The 27,913-nt window shown below is 42.8% G+C and overlaps 1 protein-coding gene across 5 annotated transcripts in view; it reads left to right on the plus strand.

Annotated features, from left to right (window-relative positions):
- The window catches only part of WDFY3 (WD repeat and FYVE domain containing 3), a 237,277-nt gene that overhangs the window by 55,728 nt on the left and 153,636 nt on the right, over positions 1-27,913 (plus strand). For all 5 annotated transcript variants that reach the window (XM_083176583.1, XM_083176592.1, XM_083176599.1 and 2 more), the window contains exons 3-6: positions 15,838-16,048; positions 16,600-16,723; positions 18,569-18,678; positions 20,324-20,485. In XM_083176583.1, the coding sequence (XP_083032709.1) occupies positions 15,869-16,048; positions 16,600-16,723; positions 18,569-18,678; positions 20,324-20,485 (576 nt within the window). In that variant the 5' untranslated portion in view covers positions 15,838-15,868. The remainder of the gene's footprint in view (positions 1-15,837; positions 16,049-16,599; positions 16,724-18,568; positions 18,679-20,323; positions 20,486-27,913) is intronic.

Genomic DNA, 27,913 nt, shown 5'->3' on the forward strand with positions numbered 1-27,913 from the left:
ATCAGGAGCGGATTGCATTTCACCCAGCAAGCATGTTTTGTGAATGCAGTAGATGGATGAATATGGTCATGTAAATGCAGGGCCGTTTCTAGACAATTTAGCTCCCAGGGCGAAGGAAAAAAAATGCGCCCCCCCCCCCAATGAAATACATTACATGGCACTGCGGAAATTGCGCGCGCCGGAGGCGCGCGCCGAAATAGGGGGTGTGGCTTCATTTAAAAGGGGGTGTGGTTTAATATAAGGGCGTGGTCTAGCAGGAAAACAATTACCTTACATCACACATTTGCATCCTGCATGACCAGACATTGGTTACCGCAGGAATTGTCATTGTCCTCCCGCACTCAAATTGGCCGGCTGAAGGCCACACAGGGACTTAGTACACCTCACAGATCAAGGCCAAACAATGACAGGCTACTTAAATCATTATACACTATTTATCCGTGATGACAATTACACATTACGCCGCACACCGTGATGACAATTACACATTATGTCACACACACCGTGATGACAATTACACATTATGTCGCACACCGTGATGCCCATTAGACCCCACACCGTAATGGCCATTACAAATTATGCCCCACGCGCTGCTGACGCACAACTGATGCCGTTTACTAATATGCCCCCACAGTGCCAGATATGCCCCCACAGCGCCACACATATATGCCCCCACAGTGACAGCTATGCCCCCACAGTGCCACACATATGCCACCAGTGCCAAATATGCCCCCACAGTGCCACAAATATATACCCCCACAGTGCCACACATATGCCCCCACAGTGCCACAGATATATGCCCCCACAGTGCCAGATATGCCCCCACAGCGCCACATATGCCCCCACAGCGCCACATATGCCCCCACAGCGCCACATATGCCCCCACAGCGCCACATATGCCCCCACAGCGCCACATATGCCCCCACAGTGCCACATATGCCCCCACAGTGCCACACTTATGCCCCCATAGTGCCAAACCTATGCCCCCACAGTGCCAAATATGCCCCCACAGTGCCACAGATGTATGCCCCCACAGTGCCAAATATGCCTCAACAGTGCCATAGATCTATGCCCCCACAGTGCCAAACTCACTGTTTCTGTGTCTCCCCCTGTGCCATCGCCTCTGCTGCTGCTTCCTTGGGGAGTGCTGCTGCAGCGCTGATTCCTTGGGGAGGGGAGGGGAGCGCATCGCGCTTCTTTCCTTCCCCTTCACTGTGTAGTGTGCACTTGTCTGTCCTGAGCCGTCGCCCATCAGCCATTCATACCCCGCGGGCTGGCTCCTTATTGGCTGCCAGCCCGCGAGCGCTGATAGGCTGACAGCCCAGTGACACACTAAGCGAGGGGGAGGGACAGACGCGCGATGCGTTCCCCTCCCCTCCCTCTGCTTGTGTGTGGACGCCGGGGAGGAGGCTGCTGCGGCATTGGGGAAGCTGCAGGGCGCCCCGGCTGTCAAACAGAGGCGGACAAGCCGTGCGGCGCCCCGGGCTGCTGCACGGCTTGTCCGCCTCTAGAAACGGCCCTGACCGCAGGAATTGTCATTGTCCTCCCGCACTCAAATTGGCCGGCTGAAGGCCACACAGGGACTTAGTACACCTCACAGATCAAGGCCAAACAATGACAGGCTACTTAAATCATTATACACTATTTATCCGTGATGACAATTACACATTACGCCGCACACCGTGATGACAATTACACATTATGTCACACACCGTGATGACATTTACACATTATGTCACACACACCGTGATGACAATTACACATTATGTCGCACACCGTGATGCCCATTAGACCCCACACCGTAATGGCCATTACAAATTATGCCCCACGCGCTGCTGACGCACAACTGATGCCGTTTACTAATATGCCCCCACAGTGCCAGATATGCCCCCACAGCGCCACACATATATGCCCCCACAGTGACAGCTATGCCCCCACAGTGCCACACATATGCCACCAGTGCCAAATATGCCCCCACAGTGCCACAAATATATACCCCCACAGTGCCACACATATGCCCCCACAGTGCCACAGATATATGCCCCCACAGCGCCAGATATGCCCCCACAGCGCCACATATGCCCCCACAGCGCCACATATGCCCCCACAGCGCCACATATGCCCCCACAGCGCCACATATGCCCCCACAGCGCCACATATGCCCCCACAGTGCCACACTTATGCCCCCATAGTGCCAAACATATGCCCCCACAGTGCCAAATATGCCCCCACAGTGCCACAGATGTATGCCCCCACAGTGCCAAATATGCCTCAACAGTGCCATAGATCTATGCCCCCACAGTGCCAAACTCACTGTTTCTGTGTCTCCCCCTGTGCCATCGCCTCTGCTGCTGCTTCCTTGGGGAGTGCTGCTGCAGCGCTGATTCCTTGGGGAGGGGAGGGGAGCGCATCGCGCTTCTTTCCTTCCCCTTCACTGTGTAGTGTGCACTTGTCTGTCCTGAGCCGTCGCCCATCAGCCATTCATACCCCGCGGGCTGGCTCCTTATTGGCTGCCAGCCCGCGAGCGCTGATAGGCTGACAGCCCAGTGACACACTAAGCGAGGGGGAGGGACAGACGCGCGATGCGTTCCCCTCCCCTCCCTCTGCTTGTGTGTGGACGCCGGGGAGGAGGCTGCTGCGGCATTGGGGAAGCTGCAGGGCGCCCCGGCTGTCAAACAGAGGCGGACAAGCCGTGCGGCGCCCCGGGCTGCTGCACGGCTTGTCCGCCTCTAGAAAAGGCCCTGAGCGCAGGAATTGTCATTGTCCTCCCGCACTCAAATTGGCCGGCTGAAGGCCACACAGGGACTTAGTACACCTCACAGATCAAGGCCAAACAATGACAGGCTACTTAAATCATTATACACTATTTATCCGTGATGACAATTACACATTACGCCGCACACCGTGATGACAATTACACATTATGTCACACACCGTGATGACATTTACACATTATGTCACACACACCGTGATGACAATTACACATTGTCGCACACCGTGATGCCCATTAGACCCCACACCGTAATGGCCATTACAAATTATGCCCCACGCGCTGCTGACGCACAACTGATGCCGTTTACTAATATGCCCCCATAGTGCCAGATATGCCCCCACAGCGCCACACATATATGCCCCCACAGCGCCACACATATATGCCCCCACAGCGCCACACATATATGCCCCCACAGTGACAGCTATGCCCCCACAGTGCCACACATATGCCACCAGTGCCAAATATGCCCCCACAGTGCCACAAATATATACCCCCACAGTGCCACACATATGCCCCCACAGTGCCACAGATATATGCCCCCACAGTGCCAGATATGCCCCCACAGCGCCACATATGCCCCCACAGCGCCACATATGCCCCCACAGCGCCACATATGCCCCCACAGCGCCACATATGCCCCCACAGTGCCACATATGCCCCCACAGTGCCACACTTATGCCCCCATAGTGCCAAACATATGCCCCCACAGTGCCAAATATGCCCCCACAGTGCCACAGATGTATACAAAATGTTATACATATCTCAGTATCAGGCGCTGATACTGAGATATGTATAACATTTTGTAAACACTGCCGTATTTTAAGGGTTAAGGGAAACACCCTGCATACATAGATCTGTCTGGCTGCTGAGCGCACTGTTGGTAGACACTCCATACCTGTATCTATACTGCCACAGATGTATGCCCCCACAGTGCCAAATATGCCTCAACAGTGCCATAGATCTATGCCCCCACAGTGCCAAACTCACTGTTTCTGTGTCTCCCCCTGTGCCATCGCCTCTGCTGCTGCTTCCTTGGGGAGTGCTGCTGCAGCGCTGATTCCTTGGGGAGGGGAGGGGAGCGCATCGCGCTTCTTTCCTTCCCCTTCACTGTGTAGTGTGCACTTGTCTGTCCTGAGCCGTCGCCCATCAGCCATTCATACCCCGCGGGCTGGCTCCTTATTGGCTGCCAGCCCGCGAGCGCTGATAGGCTGACAGCCCAGTGACACACTAAGCGAGGGGGAGGGACAGACGCGCGATGCGTTCCCCTCCCCTCCCTCTGCTTGTGTGTGGACGCCGGGGAGGAGGCTGCTGCGGCATTGGGGAAGCTGCAGGGCGCCCCGGCTGTCAAACAGAGGCGGACAAGCCGTGCGGCGCCCCGGGCTGCTGCACGGCTTGTCCGCCTCTAGAAACGGCCCTGTGTAAATGTATTGCTCCCCTTCAATGTCCAGAAAGGTTAATGGTCTTTAATTGTTATATGAAAGTAAAGAAGGATGAGCAGATATTTTACAATGGGACTATATTCTCATTCTAAATGTATGCTTTCTCACTGGATGATGCTGTGCAAGAATTATATTACTTATTGTATACCCCTTTTACACCAGCTGTGCAGACCTGGGTTTTTGCATGGAAGCACGCAAAATGCTGGGTCAGCAGCTTGTGTAAATAGTCTGACGACCTGGGTCATCAACCCGGCAAGCGCTCGGATCGCTGTGCAGTGTAAACTGGTAACCTGACGATCTGGGTCCCGTTCACTGCAATGGAAAAGCCGGCACTGGGAGATGCTTTCATCTCCCAGCTCAGGCTCCGCCTTCGGTGGTGCTGAGGGATGTGCATAAGCACAGATAGGTCAACATACATGCAATGTGTGCGGACCTGTGTTCTCTTGTGGGAACACTGGCGATCTGATTAGATTTTCACTGCATGCAATGCACTACCGTGCATTGCCATCACTGGTGGGTGTACACACAAGGCGATGTGTGCTTAATTTCTAAGTCAGATCGCTTAGAAATAGCCCTGGCATTAAGTTCTAGATATGATCTCCTCTCCCAGGATTATACATTTTGAGTCCATCGGTATAACTAATTAGTCCAGGTATGTCCAAACTATGGCCCTCCCAGCTGTTGTGAAACTGCAAGTCCCATTTTGCCTTGCTACAGTTTTGTAGGCATGCTGGGATGTGTAGTTTCACAACAGCTGGAGTTCCACAGTTTGGACATGCATGATTGTAAGTCAGATATAGCCTCATCTGAAGATGGCATAAAGCTGCTGCTCCCAAACTCCAGTAAGTAAATCTGACTGATTTGCAGCTTACATATATTAGGGTGCTGTCTGAATTCAAGAAACTGGAGCAGATGAGATAGTGGACATACATTTAGGGGGATCCTTAATATTTGTGGGTAACGATTAAAAACTGGTTTGTGCGGGATATGGCCCAAATATTCAGCGATATTCTGGCAAAAGAACTGTACATTGCATGTATTAGCGAACATGACCTGACGACCTCTGTTCTGAAAAGAAGCCAGAGAAGGACATTGGCGGATTGAAGCAGGGAAGATACCATTCAATAAAAGAACATTTTCAAGAGCTTTTTAAATGGACAATTAGCAAAACTGAGGCAGGGTGTGTTGGGATGTGTAGTTCTAAAACAGCTGGATGGCTGCTTATCAACCACCACCGTTCTAGAAGATAATAGCTACTGTAGAATCTGGTTGCTTTGGGCAACAACCTCTCCACTACTGTAAACTTACACTTAAGTAAATACACCCTCTATTGTTAAAGAACAGCAAGATCTATTGGCTGCAGTACAATGAGTGCAGTGTGGTGATTTCCCCCATTGTCTTCATTGCGTGATGTGTTATAACTAGGCTCCTGTACTCATTTGTGCAATTTGCTTCTGCTTTCTGCTAATTTTCAGTGAAATTTAAAACAATTCTATCTCAGAGACTTGGCTGTGCCTTGTGTGAGTGTTGCGAAGAGACATTTATTATTGCTGTGTGCTATATTTTCATGCTGTAGCTGAGCAACATCAGCACGCATTTATTGTGTAATGGGGAACAATTATAATAGAGAAGCCACAACAAACAACAAGATATAATGAAATATAAAAGAATGTGCCTTTTTAGATTTAAGTATACATTATTCAAGCTCTTATTTCTACTAATGATAACTAATTTAGGGCTTTTATTTGTGGGGATATTTTATAATTTGAAATAAATACACAATTGTATACTATGAATACATAAACTTCAATGATAATTAGTATCTGGCTTGTGTTTGACACTGAGGCTGATTTCAGAGCTTGGTGCATATTGAATTGAATGCAGATGTTGTAGCTGCGCTACCCATGTACTGTAGTAATGGGAGCTGCAATGAACAATTGAAATGCATACAGTCCATTGCTATGTTTGCACTGCATTCCTGGTCAATCACTTTTCCCCAAGTGCAGTAAGCATTGCCCTCCCTGCTGCAGAAAATGGGGTTTCCAGATGCACATTCTGCACCCAACTGTTCCCGCTTCAAAATCATCCCTATAGTATGTAATCTTTGGGAGATTATGCTTTCTTAGTTCTAGATTTAAGTGTGTGTGTGTGTGTGTGTGTGTGTGTGTGTGTGTGTGTGTGTGTGTGTGTGTGTCCCTTTTCCATGTAAATCTATCCAGAGAATTTTTTTCACTTTCTGACCATGTTTTGTTCTGGTGACTCATTCGTGGGGACTTGTACTTTTATGTTTGCAACCACATTACCATTTTGCCTTTTCCAGTTGCTTTCGCAGCGATCTAGGATCTAGCTAGAATAGAAAAACAACTAGACATTTAACTTTTAGCTATTTTACTTTCCATGCATTTCATTTGTGACTTTGTAATCACTTGATTTAACCGTTAAGGAGGCCTATTTTTTTTATTTAGTTTGCTGTAATTAACTGCAAACTTCATATTAATTGCTCTCATTTGGAAGCTTTGTAAAGTGCATGTCTGTACTGTCTGTAGTCAGATCCTGATTAAAGCAACATAGTGTTTACTTAGTGGTGATGTTAAATATTGGCCTGTTTCCAGACAATATTCACAAGATGGAGGAAACAGTACTTTGCTATAAAATCAACATCAGCTTTTTGTTAATGTATATGTAATCCTGCACTGGATAGTAATACCACTTCCAAACTTAGGACCCAGGAATTTCGTTGCCCAGAACGAGGTTTTTCACCTCAGCCAAATCCCAGGTTTTTGTTTCAGACCCCCATTCACGCTGCACCTGAGACCTGGGAAATTCCTGGGATGTCCCCTCTTAGCCAAAAGCCTGGTCTACTCTGCATATTTTTGGCCAGAGAGAAGGCCAATTACAACACCAAAAACAGAAATTCAGTGAAATGTCCCTGTACAAAGGATAGGATACAGAGTTGAATGCATTTTTATGGAGTGTATCTTGTGTGTTTTCGCACTGTAGACCTTTCAATCGACACCGACACATACAACTATGGACATTGCAAAGTCATATTCAATTTCAAACACATCTCTGTAATGGAGTGTTTTCTTGTAGACAGTGGTAATGAGAGCAATGAAGTGGGTCAAGTGCTATGTTGAAAGTACATGATGATGATGATGGGCATCAAACGAAGCATATGTGTATGGCGTACAACAATGAATATAGGTGAATGTAGCAGCACGCATGGTACAGTGATTAGCATTATTGCCTAGCAGCACTGAGGTCATGGTTTCAATACCCACCATGGCCCTAACTATGTGGAGTTTGTATATTGCGGGTACTCTGGTTTCCTGCCACAATCCAAATATATACTGGTAGGCTAATTAGCTCCCAACCAAAAATTAACCCTAGAATGTTTGTGTTTGTATATGTGATAGGCAATATAGATTGTAATCTCCACAAGGACTGATGTGAATGTTTAAAATATCCTCTTTAAAGCACTGCAGAATATGTCTGCGCTATATACATAACTGGTAATAAATAAAAAATAAATCTATAAATAGTTCCATTTTATGCAATGCACTTAAAATAATGTGTTAATCTCTACCCTAGATAGAGCATACCTTGCTATAAATGTATGTATGCCATCCTTTCAGTGTCTTGATAATGGCCTTGATGGATTGAAAAGTCAACAATTTATGATGTAATTGATAGCTTATTAAAACTTTAATGAACTACTGGATTGGTGAGTGCCCTTATTTTGTTCTGAATGGCCAAAACCTGGATATATTTGGAACAGTGATTTCCTGTTACCCTACTGGACCACCCCACTGATAACATTATGGTGGATGTGAGTGCGGACAACCATATTAAATAAATATAATATATCTAGCATACACACACACACAAAATATGTATTTATTTTTTTGGCTAAGCTACCATTGCCTCGGGTCGAGTTGAGCTTTGTGCTGAGCGACACTGAGTTCAGCGACACATCACTGCACTAGCAATGTGTGCTGAGCGATCTGTCACTACCCATGTTCTCAAAAGGGAAAACATGGGCGATGACTAGTTATTTCAAGCATGCTTGAAAAATCTAGCCTGGCGGTAGCGGCACGCATGGCCGCACATCACGTTCACTATGGGGCATACAAACAGCGTTTTGTGCTTCATTTCTAAGCAATCTAGTCAGATTGCGTAGAAATTGGGCTTCAATTGCCATGTGTGTGTGTGCCCCATTAGTCTTAGCCATCAACTAGAAAGAATTTTTACTTCTCATTAAGCAGAATTATGTGGTTATATTTTCAATGTTTACATTGAGTTATTAATACTTTACTGCTCTGTATCTACATGTGTATTGGATCTTCACAAAATGCTGAAAAAAGAAACCCAGTTTGTTTCTTTTCAGTGTTAGATTGAGTGTAATAGCAATTAGTGTATCACTAAATTAAGTGTAATTACACCAGACCTTAATAAAATAACATCCCATTTAATAAGCATCACACTGCACGGATCTGCTGAAGACTACTTGAGACTTTTTTCAAGTGCAGACCAGTTACTGACGCCCACTTCGTCTTCAACTGTCATGTTTAAACATTATAATTAATTCTTTGCTATTATTCACTTATCTCTCGGCATGACTGTAATTGTGTATCTATGTTAATTCCATGGTGTCTTTCTCCGTGCTCCTTTCAACAGCATTTTCACTTTAAATCAACAATCTGCAAGTGAATAGAGTTACAAAAGCTCATCCAATACAGTATCTATGCTTTTTTATTCTACATAGTATTGCAATTATAGTTTGTCTGGCTGTCATAAGTACGTGTTTTGATATTGGAATTTGAAAATCGTTTTGGACTCACAGCTTGGCTACTACAAAGTCCAAAAGAGATTTATACATTTTCTGTACTAAGAAACAAAGGGCTAGATGCACTAAGCTTCAAAAGTGATAAAATGGAGAGTGATAAACAACCAGCCAATCAGCTCCTGTCTGACATTTTTCAAACAGTCTATGGCATGGCAGGTAGGAGCTGATTGGCTGAACCAAATGTGAACAAACATGAAAAACTCATGTCAACCTTTTTTTGAGTTAACCTCTTTCCATTGTCCATCTTGTGTATGTCGACCTTTTGGGATTACCAGGTCCTAGACAGTGACCTTCTTGTCGACCCCATGATCCACACCCTTATTATGTAAGGTGACTGTATATAATTTCAAGGTGAAAGTGATATTGGTTTGTCACCTGGTATGATGAGAGAAGCGGTACACTAATTGGGGTCCACATGCTCCGGTGACGATGACGCCAACAAGTTAAATTTCTTTGTGTCAACCTTGTGCATGTCAACTGTTTTATCTTTTTCAATATATCTTATTTATTTTAGAATCCGCAGACATCATAAAGAAAAACAAAATATGCGTATAGCAAACCATAAGCTTGCATGGTCCACAAACATGAGTACAAAAGGACATCCACATTAATCAAGGCAGTGGATCACATGCAAATCACATAACCAAATCATATTAAACATTAAATCACAGCAAACAATACTGAAAGAAAGAAAGTACACATTGACACAGGGAGAGGTAGTGGAGGAAAGGAGCTGGGAGGAGGGATAAAAAGTGTTCTATCCAGGTGGCTGTAACTCAAATTAAGGAATGTTTATGTTCAGTGGAACATTCCAACCCTAAACAAGGGATCCAGGTGGTAGTAAAGTCTTTAATTTCTCCACTCCAAAACGTAGGCCTTCCATATTCATATATAGGTCAATTCTTTCAAACCATTCCATTGTTATCAAAAAGCTAGGATAGGTCCCTATTCAAAACAACACAAAGGTATTTTAGGCTAGAGGTATCCCAAGTGAATGCAAATGACCGACCCAGTGTGGTTACTGTCTGAGAGGGCGTTTGTCAAATGAATGAACCAGTTATTTCTAGTCAAAATATAATAGTGGATTACATTAGCATGCAATTTTCAGCCAATGCAAATGGTACACTGGGCAATATATTACTGAGAGATATTATGCCAAAATTGCTCAGCGACTATGTTGCACAGTGTGTTCATTGTTGAACATGTTCTGTGAACACACTAGCAAAATAATTTGTGCATTGATTTTACTAACCATGCATACAATTCCAGGATTTTTTTTCTTTTAGATTTCCTGTAACCAATTTGTCTTTACACTTGTAGTTCAGCAGCTAGTTATTACACACCTCCAATTTCAGATGGTAGCTATGCTAAATAGCGGTCATTCTGCTGAGGCTGATCTGCTCGCTAGTTGTCATAGTGATGAGGACGAAATAAGATGTTTAATGTTTGCTAAACTATTGTACTGTATTTTAGAATAAATGAAAGTAAACTTGTATTTATAGGAAAAAGACGACATCGAGTTTTAGACCTTGGTGATCATTTGGCACAATACAATCAGTAAATGCATATAGGGTCTGGTATATGAGAGTGCCAGTTTTTAGGTCAACAATCTCTTGGTCGCCATGAAAAGGTCGACATAAGTTTTTTTCACCTTTTTTTTTTGTTTAGATTTTGACACCTGAGCATGTGGACCCCAGTTAGTGTACTGCATCCCTCCGCTTACCATGCTTTCTGGCCACTATAACGTTCCCGATTGTCCAAGTAGATGGTAAAACATGAAAAAGTGAATAAAGAGCCCAAAACTGTGTTGACCATAGCTACATCCACCTTTTGTTCGTGACTACCTTCAGACCATGTTGATCATCTGTAGGTCGACCTAGACATTGTGCAGCCATCTGGTTACCATCCATATATACATTATAGTCAGTGTAATGCAATCAAACTAAATAGAAATCTGTTCAGCAGTGGATATTTGTAAAGCAGTAATAACAAAGCAAGTACAGTAGATTGCTGGATATATTTGTTGTATTTCTCCTAAGCCACACATACAGCTGAGTTCAAAATTGCCTTTCATTTTCTCTTTTCATAGACATTAACCTATGCATCCACATCCAATGGATTCTTATTTATGTTTCATTCAAAAGAGTTTCTGTTGCTCCAATCTAAAGCTGAATCTTCTAGCATTATCTCTGTTCCATTGTGCTCAAGGTTTTGTACAATATTCAAGCTTTCCTTGTACTCTTCAAGGATGCACCTTGTATACTTTTCAGTCAGAACAAAATGTTTTCTCATCAATTGCACTTGTATTTGTCATAAGTGTGTGAGCACAGTCACTAAGGCTTGTGTTCTACTGAGAGGGCAGAAATATCAGACAGAAAATTGTACCAGTTTGTTGCTTTGTGTTTTGTATGACTGCAGAATAAAGTCTGATGCGAGGAATGTTTTAGTTAGTACACCATCATCCTCTAGAAACATGATATTTTTTGTATTTCTTATCAACGAGAATGGCAGTAAATATAACAAACTTCAGGCCGATGTCCCTAAATAGCAATATATTTTAATTTTATAGGCACCCATTTGTGTTTTTGTCTGCAGTACTACTATATAGTCTCGGTCATTATTTTGCTGCTCATATGTCTGATCATTAATCATATAGGCATATCTAATAGAAATGACTGGCCTTCATAATGTTTTTGTTGTAGTGTGAAGTACCTGCCCAATTGTAAAAATATACTTATGTAAAACACAATACACATAGTATTAATCCAATCATACGTAAATTATAAAGAAATTATTGTAAGGGGGATTTGTTAATACATAACTCCGTTTGTTTTGCATGAGTTTTCATGCATTTGTTGCTGCAGGGCTCAAATGGATACATGCATACAGCTAGGCTGTCCCTCGTTTCCTCACAGCGTTGTATCCTGCAATGTCTCTGAGATCAGATAGGTCAGTATTAAGTTTCTGCTTTTGCCTTAAACCATATTCATGTCTAGACTCTGCGTTTTTGCAGACCGCCGCTGAATTGACCATTATGCATGGAGTTGTGCCTTTTTTTTTTTGCCTATATATTTATAAGGGTCAATTATACACATTAGTGATTAGTATATACTCTGTACGTTCTTTAATAAATGAATACGTCTTCAAAATGTGGACCTCTGTTATTTCAGACATCCTATGTGCTGCAGTACATATAAATAGAATGAAATGCCTGTATTAAAGAATCTCCAGTGTATGCCAGTGGTTCCCAAACTTTCTTGACCTGGGCGCCCTAGAATATCAGCATTTATTCAAGGCATCCCTAGTCAAAAGTTTCTTATGGATAAATAAAAAAATACAGTAAATTGTGCTTAACTGTCAACCTCAACCTTAACTGTTAACCTGGTTCAGTTATGTGGTGGGGAACATAGCTGTAGTTATAATTGTCCATACAAACCAGCACTGGTGTTACCTATCACTTTGAACATAAATAATTGTTTTGTTCGGTGACCCCCAACCTAAGGCACTCTTGCAAACATTCTGAGGCACCCCAGGGTCCGCCGCAGCTCTGACCAAGAGGACAGGAAATCTTTGCGTTTTGAAAGAGATCTTGGTCTCCGGACTCTCGAAAATTGGAGGCACATGTGACAAGTGTCAAACATTAGCATTTTGCACTGTCTAACAAATTTCCAACCACATCTGAATCAGAAAATGAAAAATAAGAAAGTGCTGACAGCAGTGCCAGGTGAAATCTCCTTCCCTTCCTTTCCCTAATTTTCCTAAATCCAGATATCTGATTTCACATCTCAATCATAGAAAATATGGACAATTAGGACCACAACTACTGTATGTCCACCACCACATAACTGAATCTAATGCTGACAACTTAGCACTATATACTTAATTTAATATATATATTTTTATTTTAGCAATAGGAAACGTTTGGACTAGGGGTGCATAGAATAAAGTGCTGACTCTCTAGGGAACCAGGATTCAAGAAAGTTTAGGAACCAGTGGGTTAGGGAAAACATACAGACCAGTCACGTGCGGCATTGGCGGCTACTATAAAATCACAGCAAACTTGTCAACATTTCAGTGTTTGCCTGTTGTCATCAGGCATAATAAAAGAACATATATTACGCATATAAATACCTTACTACCATTTGCACCCTCTCCTCTTATGGGACAATCTTCTGCCAGGCTGCGCTATCCAATGATGTCATCAAGCTCTCCAATGATGTCATCAAGCTCGGCCACAAAGAGTCGGCAACTGCAATGACTTATACTGTGCATTCGCTGTCACCTAGCAACATTACAACTTAAACACATTGCAGGATACCAATAGTTTCACTATTTAAATTCATTTTTTTTTAACATAGTTTTTAAATACAGTAGTAAAAAACTATTCAGCACTTTAAATAATGTTGTAACCCTTAATAGAATCAGAATTGCTTTATTTACCATGTATACTCTTGTATACTAGGAATTTTTTGTGGATACAGTGCAACTTCAAGCATGGTACAAGAGAGATGATATGCCATACATACATTGTATCAGTTGCGCATACAAATGACGGTTCACATGCTATGATTTGCAAGGTTAGACAGAGCAGTTAGATGTTTAGATTAGCAGTATCTTAGAGTACATTGTTCAGTAGTTGAATAGCTATTGGGAAGAAGCTTTTTAGCTATTGGGAAGAAGGTTCTTGCCGACTTGGCATGGATGGACCTGATGGGAGAATATCAAACAAGTCATGGCCAAGGTGTCTGCCATGATCTTCCCAGCTCGCTTCTTGACCCTGCTTAAGTATAGTTGGTACTTGTTTCCTAGCACGGCCACACCGATTTGTATCGGGGTGATTGGGTCGGAAAAATCGATGCAAACGACGCGATGGACCTGATTTTTACATTGAATCAAATGTGAATAGGGCCCCTGGGGCCCTATTTTATTGAATTCAATGTAAAGTAGTCCCCAGACCCCAAATTTTACCCCCTCAACAGCACCCCACGATTGACGCCAACCCGAAGCGGGGCGAGCGCAGCGGTACGTGTCCTCCGACCTTTTCATACCCCTACTATCCACGTCGGCGTGGAGTTGAGAATATAAAGTGTGTCGAGCGCAGCGAGCCACCGAGCCCGAAGCGTGGTGAGCGCACGCGTATAACTTCACAGGTATACGCGGGGCTCGCTACGCTCGTCACGCTTCGGGCTCGGTGGCTCGCTACGCTCGCCACACTTTATATTCTCAACTCCACGCCGACGTGGATAGTAGGGGTATGAAAAGGTTGGAGGACGCGCACCGCGGAGGACGCCGGGTTGGCGTCAATCGTGGGGTGACGCTCACAATGGGGTTGCTTAACTTTTTAACGATGACGGGGCCATATACAATGTGAAATGGGTCATATTGGCCCATTTCACATTGTTTGCTATGTAAAGTGGACTTAATCAAGTCCATCTCATCTTGTGCCATTATAATGGCACAAGACCGACGCGATGCTCCCGATTTCAATGTTAAAAATATTTTAACATTGAAGCCTATGGCAAAATCGCATCCATCGCGTCAGACGCGTCGCGGGCCATGTTAATGCACTCGACCGACGCGATGGTCCCGATTTTGCCTTTGCCGGCAAAATGGACCTGATTTCAAAGGAAATCGGGTCCATCGCGTCCATCGTGTACCTTAACTTTAAGGTACACGATGGACAAGATTGTGGCCGTGCTAGGAAACAAGTACCGTATAGTTCTCTACAGGAGGAGGCCCATCCCAATAATCTTCTCTGCTTTCCTCAACACTCTTTGCAGGCTTTGTTTGTCAGATTAATTGGCCCCTCCAAACCAGATTGTAATAGATAAGCATAGAACAGACTCCACAATGGCAGTGCAAAAGAGCCGCAGCAGCTCCTGTGGAATGTAGAATTTATTCGGTTGCCTCAGGAAGAACAGCCGCTGTTGGGCCTTTTTGACAATGGAGGTTATGTTGGGCTCCCAGCTGAGGTTGCGAGAAATTTTTGTCTCAAGCAATTTGAAGGTCTCTACCCATGAGACCACTGTAGGAAATTACTAATGGAACCTTGACAGGTTTGCTCCTGAAGTCTACAACCATCTCAACTGTTTTGATGGGGTTTAGGTCAGGTTGTTTCTGCCGCACCACTGTGAAAGCCTGTGTATATACTATATATTCGTAACTACAATTATCAATAAATCTGAATTTTCTGAAGGTTATATTTTAACTGTTTTGGCAGCAGTCCACAGGTGCATATTCAGGGTCCCAGGTCTGGCTCATCCGCAGTATCGTCCTCGGTACCGGCATGTGCAGAACACTGTATTTTATGGGCTGTTGCTCAGCAGCTCATGGAGGAATCCCGGGGGGAGGGAACAATCCCAAGTGGGACTGCCTTGGGTGACTGGCAGGTCACACAGTGAAGCCAGTGCAGTCTCACAGACTGCATCTGGCTTCAAACAGTAGCAGATTTTACCTGGGGGGGGCGGAAGCCCTGCAGCCCATAGGTAAAAACTGCCATTGGTTATGTCTACTTTTCCACAGATAATGATTATGATCTTTGCATTGTATATATTTTATTAGTAAATAAGTATTTTAGTGACTGATACATTATAATGCATTTAACTTAAATAAACGTGCAAATAAACAAAAAAGCCTGTATTAGTTCTAGAAGATAAATGTAAGGTTAGCGGTTTTAAGGCTGAACTTTTTTCTTTATTACCTTGATACTTGCTTTTAATTATTTGACCTAATGCATTTTTAGATGGTTGATTTATGAAAATTGTTTTATCTCTCTATAGGTAAAAGGGTTGCAGTGACAAAAGTGCAACCATGAATATGGTCAAGAGAATCATGGGCCGGCCTCGGCAAGAGGAATGTAGCCCGCAGGACAATGCACTTGGTCTAATGCATCTAAGGCGGCTTTTTACAGAGCTTTGTCACCCTGCCCGGCACATGACTCAGAAAGAACAAGAAGAGAAACTTTATATGATGCTGCCAGTCTTTAATAGGGTATTTATGACTTGATTCTGAATTTATCTTTTTGGTTGGTTTTATTTTATACTGATACTGTAAGTGTTTACAGTAGTATCCCTTCACCACTCACATGTGTAGGACCCTATTAGACTATATTAATCACATTGCCCTCATACTAAGGATCTGCATATGGCCAGATGTCAATCAGACCTAAAAAAATAAAAATAAACATGCTCTCCAGCCAACCCTCCCCTTCTACATCGCCCAACAGTTGTAACTATAGACTTAATTCATGTCTATCCCTCTTGAAATGATTTTGTTTTGTTATGTTAGAAGTTACCAAGTTATATTATTTGATTCCTCTACACCAGGCATGTCCAAACTATGGCCCTCCAGCTGTTGTGAAGCTACACATCCCAGCATGCCTTGACATAGTTTTAGCATTCCCTGATAACAAAACTGTGGCAAGGCATGATGGGACTTGTAGTTTCACAACAGCTGGAGGGCCACAGTTTGGACATGTCTGCTCTACACAAAGTATAATCTCTTTAGCGTGTATTTACTTCACAACCTCATTTTGTTGTTAGGTGTTTGGAAATGCACCACCGAACACAATGACCGAGAAGTTCTCCGACCTCCTGCAGTTCACTACACAAGTTTCACGACTGATGGTGACGGAGATACGAAGGAGAGCATCTAACAAGTCCACAGGTTTGTTACTAGAATAATAACACATTGATGCTAAATATTTTGTGTAGTAAGTCTTGCATATATTTCATATGAAATTTAGATACCCTTCAGTTCAGAAGAGGAAATGTTCATTATTAAGAAAACGTAGTGCTTCTTATGTGGTGTTCCCATATACCGGGAAGGAGTAACTCATTGCAATGCAGATGACCATCTTAATTTTCCACTTTGCGCATGTTTTTGTCACATCAGCTTATGAAATCTAGACAACTGGCATTTTAATGTGAATAGACACTTTTCTGACCGCAGAATCGTTTCCCATTAAATAAAAAAGGAATTCAGAAAACTGAAGGTCGTGTAGAAACTTAGGTCCACATACATCCTGGTTTGACTACAGTGCGTTGGCCATTCCTATTCTACACAATTCTACATATTGCTTCAGCTCTTTCTTTTATTAAAATCCGTAGACAGTCCTTATTATCTTAAATGGTTAAAAATACCAGTAAAATTTAGATTAGCGTATTTCAACCATTGTGATGTGGCACACTAGTATGCCTTGAGCTGTTATCAGTGTACCAGAGCTAGAAAATGTCCATACCAGTTTGCAGCCAACACCACCAGTTCAACTGTTATTCACTGGTCTATTGTTTTCATGTGAGGGACGATGTATTTTATTTTTGTTACCTGTGGGGGTCAGTGTGATGGTTTTTTCATATATGGTTTAATAGTTTTTTTTGAGGGGGGGCTAAATAGTCACGGGCTGAAGCCAGCATCTAATTTTGGCACTGACTCCCCGGCAGGACCCCCGATTTTGCTGTTTTTACATTGACTTTTAGCTGTGAGGTTCTGTCTGACATTGGCCATTACTGCGCAGGGTAGTCCCGAATAATTAGATTGCAATGTGTGTGCTTGAATCTAAATGTCTTGTAATACGTTTTTTACATTGTATTCAGTGATCAGCCATATACACTGAACAATAATAAACTGATTATTGAATTCATCAACTTATTCATTAAACGGTGCTCAGTATGTGCATGTCAGTGTACATTTATATATGAGTGGGGGTGTGCTCTACGTTTCCAGATACTCAAATTATTTACAAAAGTGAACATTACATTTTTTTTTTACAAAGTCAATGCAAAGTTACATTTCACAGTCTTCACCACAAATGCAGCCAGTTTCTGCTTGGCTCACATCACACCTTCTCTGGTAGTGTACCTGCAACTGTGGTCGGCTGATTGGTCGACCTTGATGATCTCACAGACAGAGTTTGTGGCACACGAGCCTCCTTCTGCTTTCAAGTAAGCTGATGGGCAGAAACCTTACTCAAGCTTTTTATTGGGTATCAAGTATCTTCTCTAATTGGGCCACAGTCACCCTGGCGTCCATCTCAATTGTGTACCTCATGGCAGCAACATTGCTCTTGGTGATGGCAGACACAGGTCACCTGCACTGCTCCTAGTCTTCCAGACACCATATAACACCCGAATTCTGCAAACTATTAAAAACAGTGTTTCCAAGCAGTGCTTCCTCCCTAAAATGCATTATTGTGCAATAATCTCCTGCTGTCTTAGGTCACTCTTGTAGTCATGGAAGATCATAGGTCTCCAGTTGCCAACGAGTTGTGAAGGAAATGAACATGCTGACTAATGTGCATTTCTCCTTTTATATATGGTTCCATGGCTTGACATTTTGCAAGAACACCTAATTCAAATTGCAGTTACTTTATCTATTTACTGCACTTCTTGAAACTTATTGAACTCCCCTTCTGTATATTATAGATCTAAACGTGAGGAAAATACATTGGCATCTACATAGTAAAATGATAGCTTAGCAGTTTGCACAGTTATTGTTTGTTTCTAATTGCAGAGGCTGCTAGTCGTGCCATTGTCCAATTTCTAGAGATCAACCAGAGTGAGGAGACCAGTAGGGGATGGATGCTTCTTACAGTAATTAACTTATTGGCCTCATCTGGGCAGGTATGTTCTTATCTTTTTTTTTTTTTTACTATATTTTCAATTTATTTTCAATAGCTATAAGGTATCATTGCAATTATGTGAGTCGAATCACTTATTTATATTTCTTTATTTCAACATAACTGTGTTTATATGTCGAGCTATATCAAAGCTATAGAGATAAGGTGAAGAGAGATACATGTATGGATCATTTGGTCGACAGGCAAAAGGTTGACTCAGCAAAAAGGGTCAACATGCATTAATGACATTTTGAAGCTGGTTTGTATCCAATCTCCCACATAGTGCTTTGGTTCTAACCATGGGCTAAAGTACTGTAATTTTTATTATTAGTTTACAGAGAATATTTTGCCTCTCACATCAGTTCCCTGTCCTCGTTGTGCTTACGCTTAAATTTTCTACCAGGTCTACACATTATACACACTGGGATTCATTTTTGTTAAGTGCTAGTTAACTCACCAATATGTTTTTGGATTGTGGGTGAAAACTGTAGTAGTTAAGGGAAGAATATACAAACTCCACACAGCTAGGACCATGGTGGAATTTAAACTCTATGGGGTATATTCAATTAGTGTCGGGTCCATTCCAACATTCATTTGGCAGATTCATTCAGTCAAATGAGTGTTGGAATGGATCCGACACTAAATGGACCACTACCTATTCAATCAGCGGCCAAATCCGACTGTCATATTTGGCTGCTGCTGCTCACTTAGACCAGATGAGTGGCGGGAGGTGGGGTGGGGGCAGGTCAGCTGCTCTCACCCAAGCCTGTCGGCGGGACGAGTGAGCGACGGAGGAGGATGAGAGGATGGCGGATGGGAGTACGGCGCCGATCAATCTGCTGCTGCTCACCCAGCGCCGTCCTCCCTGCCTCAATCCAAATTTATTTTAAATTGGCTTGAGATTGTCGAGATAACCTGTTGGATTATGCCCTGTTTCCAATATATACAGGTGGATCGGTGCCAAACTGCCCGTAGTCAATAGGTCGGAACCCCTTTCCACCTATTCTAGTCGAAAACTACCTTCTTTCCGACAGGAGGGCAGTTCCGACAGCAGTTGAACATACCCCTATGTAGAATTTGGTGCTGTGAGGAAGTATTGATAAACATTACACCATCCATGTTGCTCCAATGTAATGTTCAAAGTATTAATCTCAGAGAATGTGAGATATTGCTTAGAAATTTGTATTGCAAAATAAACTAGCACTTGAAAACATATACATTTTTCTTACATGTTTGCAGGAAACAAACTCAGACCTTATTTGACAAAGTACTGAATATCAAATTTACTGTAACTGTTTTGTATTAACTTTTGTATGAACCATAACTAAAGTTTAGCTGTGATAATGCAGCTACTGTATGATGTTTATTTGTTTTATTACTACATTACCATATATAATAAATAGACACAAATTACCAAGCCATCTGCTTGCTTGAAGACAAAATCCTATATAATAAAAGGATAATGCTGCTACTCACCTCTATGGGGCAAATTAGACGCACCAGCGGCCAATAGACAGATCAGCGTAAGGTCAAGCCTTGACATTATGCTTATGTGTTTCTGTCATTTTGATGTCTCTTAGTTAGTCACATTGGTCTCATCTTCCTTTTTGAAATCACGGTTTAATTTTGTGTGTGTCTTTCTTACCCAGAAAACCGTGGACTGCATGACAACCATGTCGGTGCCTTCCACCCTAATTAAATGCCTGTACCTGTTTTTTGACCTCCCGCACGTGCCTGAGGTACCTGGAGGAGCAGAAAATGAGCTGCCATTGGCAGAGCGCAGAACGTTGCTTCAGAAAGTCTTTGTTCAGGTAAACTAATTGCCAGAAAGGATTGCACTGTATTTCCAGCTGTGATAAGTGATAACCTTGTCAGTCGGTGTATTGATGCTTTGCGGGTTTATAGAAGTACAGCACATAACAGCCAATCATATATTCTAGTTATTATCTTCTAGAACTTGCTAGATAAATACCTATTAGAAGCAATTACAGGGCGCTGATGCTGGCGTATTAAGGGAACACGAAAGGGGCTCTGACTGGCATATGTGATATAATGGGTACATTTTGTGGCATTTTCTGTGACAGATGAGCGCACTATGTGGAAAATTTCTGTGACCTATGGGGACACGATGTAGTATTTTATGTGCAATCACTAGACTTGACATGTGAAAGTAGATCACAATGACTGGAAGTGGTTCATCCCAGTTCTAGAGTATTGTGTTTTTCCAGCTTTGAGGTACAGGTAGTAGATTAGGGAAAGTTCCTTGATGTTTCAGTATGACCATGCCCTCATGCAGATGTATCAAACTAAGGGGGTTATTCAGACCTGATCACTGTTGTGTGAATTCACAAGCTGATCAATTATCAAATGACTGCGCATTTGTCTGGGTTGCAGAGTGCATGTGTGAACCAAACATCTAAAAAAAAAAATCTGCACGTTTTTTCGCAGTCCGTCCACAGTTTGATGGACAGGAAGTGGTGGTTTGTGGGTGCTATCTGACCATTTTATATGAGTGTCATAAAAATGAAAGTGTGTCCAGGTGTTTTAAGGGAAGGTGTATGACATCCGCTCCAGCCTCGATCAGCCTGTTTCTGAGATTTGTGGAAGGGTCATAGGGCCCGCTTCAGATCTGATCGCATAGCTGCGAACTTGCAGGATCCAGCGATCAGTTAAGCCTCCATCCTGGAGTAAAATTTTGCCTTCCAAGTTATTGCAGGCGCTGCGTAGCCTGAGCCTTACTTGGCGCTGCGATGAAAAACGGGCACATCCAGGCTGAAAGCTGACATCATAAACCCTGCCCTAAGCCGATTTTGCACCCCTGCATTTCCCCTCCACGCTTTCAGCGGTTTTCTAGGCACACCTAGTGTTTTTCATAGCACGCCACCAAAAATGGATGGTGTCTACCTCCACTCCCTGTCAATCACCTTGTAAATGGTCAGCGAACAGAACTAGTTGCAGGAATGCATCACAGGACGACCTTGTGCATTTGTACTGTGAACCCGTACTGCATGCCCGCTGTGTAATCAGGGACGAATTATGCCCTTAGTTTTTGCTCACTTGCACAAACCGGGGAAATCATTTAATGGTGAGTGTTTTGCAGCTTAGCGATCTATTAGCAAGTAATTTGTAGACTTGCACAGGGTTGGATTTGACTCTGTCGGGGCAGCAGCTATCTGATTGCGAACTTCTGCAATGTTGTACAGCAGCGCTCAGGTCTGAATCGGGCCCTAAGATTTGCCATGTTTGTTTTGTAAGAATTTGACTGTCCTGCATGCAGCCCTGACCTTTACACACATTGAAAATCCTTGGGATATATCCTGGCTGGGCCGCATAGCTGCATTCAATGTATATATTCCGCACTATCCCCTACTCTGTCCCAACTAAATACTTCAATGAATGTAATCGCATCTTGACCAAATATGTCTGGCCAACTGGACCCCCAAAAATCGCAAAATCCAAAATGACCCAACCTAAAGCTAAGGGAGGTCTAGGTCTCCCCGATCTGGCATTGTACCATGAAGCCTGTGTTTTAGCCCAACTTAAACATATCTGCGCTACAGACTCAGTTACAGAATGGGCTATCTTGGAGAGAGCAGCCTGTACCGACTTCCCGCTTGCAGATGCAGTGTTCATACCTAAGCATCTAAGACCAGCCCTTCCCTCTTTATTACCGTCTACCCAGTCTTCATTGAAAATATGGGACAAACTCGCTGATAAACTACATACCTCTTCCGCCACTCTCCCCCACATCACATTAAAATCCCTTGCCAAACTTATACCTAACCTGAATCTTGTAAAGTGGGTCTCCTGCGGTGCGAAAACACTTGGTGATTTGTTAAATGGCACACTACTACTACCATTCCCTATATTACAAAATAAATATCAAATCCCTGACTCAGAACTACTAGGGTACTTCCAAATTCAACACTGGTGGAAAAAAACTACTAAGTCGTTGAGTTCTAGTAACCCCCTCACACCTACAGTTCTATCTAGAATCTCTCACCCCATACCTAGAGGAGAAATCTCATTTTGGTACAAGATCCTTCTAGATCTAGCCCCAGTCCCAAAATATAAATCTCGGAAAAGATGGGAAAAAGACTTACAGATAAACCTGTCCGAATCCCAATGGAACAACATTTTAGCCACCTCATTTAAAATCTCAAGATGTCTGAACCACACCGAGATGCATGTGAAATTGTTACACAGGCTATACTTAACTCCCGACAGATTACACACCATTTGGCCCTCCTCCTCTAAATACTGCTGGCGCCAATGTGGCGAGATTGGCCATGTTTTCCATATTTTTTGGTCATGTACGGCTCTACGTCAGTTCTGGCTGGATGTATTTAACCTAATCAACGATGTGCTACTTCTAAAGCTTTCTCCCTCCCCTTCCATCACATTATTACATTTATTCCCAGATGACATCTTAACTCACCAACGATATGTCCTTGGACAAATCCTGATAGCAGCAAGAGCCGCACTAGCACAACTATGGAAGCAACCATCCCCTCCCACCTTACTAAAGGTCATTCACAAAATTCAATTTAATTTCGCTATGGAGACAGAATACATGCCGTACTCCTACAAAGCCTCATCACCACTAGTACTCTGGTCGCCTTGGAGTGAATTTATTACAGATGGAGCTGGGGCGTCAATCTTCCCTAAACCATCCAATTCTGACCCCAGGCAATTTAGCCTCATCGAGAATGCTCTCGACTCCCATTAGCAATGATAGACCCCCCTGCCTGTCAGAGCCTACGGTTTATCTTACAATACCATAAATGTATAAGTCACTGTAAATGTATGCTACTTTTATATATACTATTGGAGTACTATACTGTATACTATATGTTCACCTTGATTCATGTACACCCCCCCCCCTCCTCCTCCCCTCTCCCCCTATAATAACTTCTTTGGTTTTTTTTTTTTTTTTGGTTCCCTTTACCCCCCTTCGCATATTGTACTATCTCGGTGAAAATGTATGCTCTTTTTCTTCTTTATTCCAATAAAAATCAATGATGTTAAAAAAAGAAAATCCTTGGGATGAATTGGAATGCTTGCTTCAGTGCTTCACATCAACGTCATTGGCCAACCTCTATGATTCTCTTGTGGCTGATTGGATACAACTTCCTGTAGCCATGCTCCAAAGTCTAGTGGTTAGGTTTCCGAGAAGGGTGGAAACTATTTCGCATAAAGGGGAACAAATCCATATTAATGGCCATTGCTTTGAAAAGAGAATTTCAACAAGCATACAAGTGTGATTATTTGGGATCTTCATATTCAATTGTGCTCATAAGTTTACATACCCTAGCAGCATTTGCGATATTCTGGCTATTTGTCCGAGAATATGAATGATAACTCACAAACTTTTCTTTCATTCATGATTAGTGGTTGGGTGAAGCCATTTAAACAATGGTGTTTACTCTTATTAAATCGTAATGACAACAGAAACTACCCTAATGACCCTGATCAAAAGTTTGCATACCCTGGAGATTTTGGCTTGATCTGTTTGCTTGTAATCAGTGTTTTTGTATAAAAGGTCAGTGAGTTTCTGGTCTTCTGAAAGACCCTTGCATCTTTTATCCAGTGCTGCACTGACGTGTCTGTATTCTGAATCATTGGGAAAGCAAAAGAATTGTCAAAGGATCTGCAGGAAAAGGTAATTGAACTGTATAAAACAGGAAAGGAATATAAAAAGATATCAAAGCAATTGAGAATGCCAATCAGCTGTGTTCAAACTCTAATTAAAAAGTGAAAAATGAGGGATTCTGTGGAAACCAAATCACGGTCAGGTAGACCAACAAAAATTTTAGCCACAACTGCCAGAAAAATTGTTCGGGATGCAAAGAAAAATCCACAAATAACTTCAGCTGAAATACAGGACTCTGAAAAAAAGTGGTGTGGTTGATTCAAGATGCAAAATAAGGAGGCATTTGAAGAAAAATGGGCTGCATGGTCGAGTCGCCAGAAGAAAGCCATTACTACACAAATGCCACAAAGCGTCCCACTTACAATAGTCCAAACAGCACAAATACAAGCCTCAAAACTTCTGGAACAAAGTCATTTGGAGTGATGAGACCAAAATTTTACTTTTTGGCCACAACCATAAAATTTAATTTGGAGAGGAGTCAACAAGGCTTATGATGAAAGTTACACCATTCCCACTGTGAAACGGAGGTGGATTGCTGCTGATTTGGGGATGTGTGAGCTACAAAGGCACTTGAAACTTGGTCAAAATTGATGGCAAATGAATGCAGCATGTTATCAGAAAATACTGGAGGAAAATTTGCACTCATCAGTCTGGAAGCTGCGCATGGGACGTATTGGACGTTCCAACATGACAATCCAAAACACAAGGCCAAGTCGCTCTGTCATTGGCTACAGCAAAATAAAGTGAAGGTTCTGGAGTGGCCATCTCTGTTTCCTGACCTCAATATTATTTACAGGAACTGGAGGCTTTTTGCCAAGAAGAATGGGCAGCTTTACCATCTGAGAAAATAAAGAGCCTCATCCACAACTACCACAAAAGACTTCAAGCTGTCATTGATTTTTAAAGGGGGCAATACAGGGTATTAATAACTTGGGTGAGTAAACTTTTGATGAGGGTCATTTGGGTAGTATCTGTTGTCATTATGATTTAATAAGAGTGAACATAGATGTTTGACAATAAATGGCTTCACCCAACCACTAACCATGAGTGAAAGAAAAGTTAGTAAGTTATCATTCATATTCTCTGACAAATGGCCAGAAAATCACAAATTCTTCTAGTGTATGTAAACTTGTGAGCACAACTGTACCTGTGACCATATAGGGAGAAAATCAATTAACTGCAATAGCACAGTAACTTGCTCCAATCGCATGGTTTTTTAAATGTAATTTAATTGCAGTTCACCCTATTCAATTGCAAATTTGCAAAAACTGTTTCTTGCTACAATTCTTGCCATCAACACCAAATGAAAGTGTAGTAGAAAATAGGGAAATCTAAGGTTACCCCCCCAAAAGACAAACTAATATAGGGAATTACTATAGTCTATTAGTGGTCATAATAAAATTATATGGTGTACTTACATTTTGTCAAATGGATGTTATATGCATTAAAAAAATCAAACTGTGTTTTGTCAGCAAAATTAAGTGCTGAAATTGTATATTTGGGTAATTATAAGCCACTTTTAAAATATTTTAAACGATTGCTCCCTCCTGCAAGCAAAAAAAACACTTGTCCCATTGATAAAACACCCAATATACATGTCGCCTATTTTGTACCCCAATTTCAATAATTTTTTATTGTGACCCCAAAATGACCTTTCATTATTGGCTGAATAAAATTTCAAGAAAAACTTCATAGGGGCTTAATTGTTTATTCAGGGGGTGTCCCAGGGGTTCTGAACCAAATCCTGACATCTTTTGCCTTTTAAATAGGATTTTCCCCAAGTCCAGTGGTGGGGAAGTGAAATTTGCAGTAAACCTACAGTATACAGAAATATTGCCGGTAGTTTATCACTGACAATTGAATACGGCGTATCACGGGTTGCAATAAAAAGCTTCATTTTTATGGCGGAAATGGGTTACCAAGGCTAATTCTGTAGATTTAGTTAGTTCTTTTTGAAGAGTAATATAAGTTGCTGGCACAAGAATAGTAAGCTGCTATTTGCTGAAGTTAACCTAACAAGCTTAAATTGTTGCCTTAAAATCACTTAAAGTCTGTCTTGAATCCCTTCTGATCATCCTTCAATAGAGAGAACAGTCTAATGATGGTAAATGTTGTCTGGTGTTCATATTCTTCTTTAAAGCCCGGTACAATATATTAAACTAGTTTACCGATAACGACATGTCGTTACAACAAATTTCAAAAATGGCCATTGTGTAACAATTATATTGTTAATGAAGCACGCTACCATGAGATTCTAGTGTGCACCAAGCAGTCTTTAAATAGTCTCTTATTATTTGATTTATTCATTTCACTTTTAGAATACTTCTATATACATTTGAAAATAGGAAGCATATCTGTAAAGGGCTTCGGGTAAACTACACTGACTTGATTTTTCCATATACTGTATTGTAAATCTATCCTTTTTCTTAATGATGTCTACCTCAATGAAATGCAAGACTAGTTATGGAATGATCCTGCCAGCGTCGCCATTTTCTCTATGTAGTGGGGGGAATTATCTATTGTACAGACTTATTTCCACAAAATACATGCAGATATGTTTAACTGGAATGGGTGCTAAAATGGAAACCAGTTGCTATGGAATTTACAATCCAAGTGGCATTAATGCATTGTTTTCAATAGTAAGTTTCAGGGCGCCACCGCGCGCACAGTCTGTAACAGAAACTTGGCAGCCTGCCAGAGGCTCTGTTTAACTGTGCGCGTGCCGCTCTAGCGCTGTCTGACTGTGCTTGTGCCGCTCTAGCTCTACGTTAACAGCGTAGCGGCCGGCCAGCCAGCAGCAGCAGCGCGCTGCCCAGGCGCTGACAGGTCACTGTGGTACTTGTAGTTCCACAGTGAAATAGGCAGCGCCTGGGCACCGCTGACAATGGGTGGCATGATAAAGTGGACACCCCGGCACACCGATGACGTGCCGGGGCTTCTAAACTACACACCCCGGCACACCGCTCTAGGCACTATGTATACGCTAGATTCAGACGCTAATGCGTCTGAATCTAGAGTCCCTGCTAGCCGCTAAGAAGCGGGGAAGTGTGGATTTAGACGCTAAAGCGTCTGAATCCAGGCGCCTTGCAAGCCGCTTAGGTGGTGGGGCATCTAAATTCAGACGCTCAAGCGTCTGGATTTAGTTGGGTGTAGGGGTACATCTCAATTTAGAGGCTAAAGCATCTAAATTTAGCTGGGTCTAGGGGTACACTATTAAAACCTGTGCACAATGGCACTAGTCGACGCAACAGCTGTCGACCTTGTAAATTCCACTATCCACGCCAACCCGAAGCGTGGCGAGCGGCGGCGGTACGTGTCCTACGACCTTTTCATACCCCCACTATCCACGTTGGCGTGGAGTTGAAAATAGAAAGTGTGGTGAGCGCAGCGAGCCGTCGAGCCCGAAGCGTGGCGAGCGCACGCGGATACCTTCACAGGTATTTGCGTCCCCTCGCGGGCTTCACAGGTGTCCGCGTCCCCTCGCTGCGCTCGCCACACTTTTTATTCTCAACTCCACGCCGACATGGATAGTGGGGGTATGAAAAGGTCATAGGACATGTACCGCCGCCCCTCGCGGGGCTCGCTG

Source organism: Crinia signifera, chromosome 1, assembly GCF_055691185.1.
Source record: "Crinia signifera chromosome 1, ASM5569118v1, whole genome shotgun sequence".
Lineage (NCBI taxonomy): Eukaryota > Metazoa > Chordata > Amphibia > Anura > Myobatrachidae > Crinia > Crinia signifera.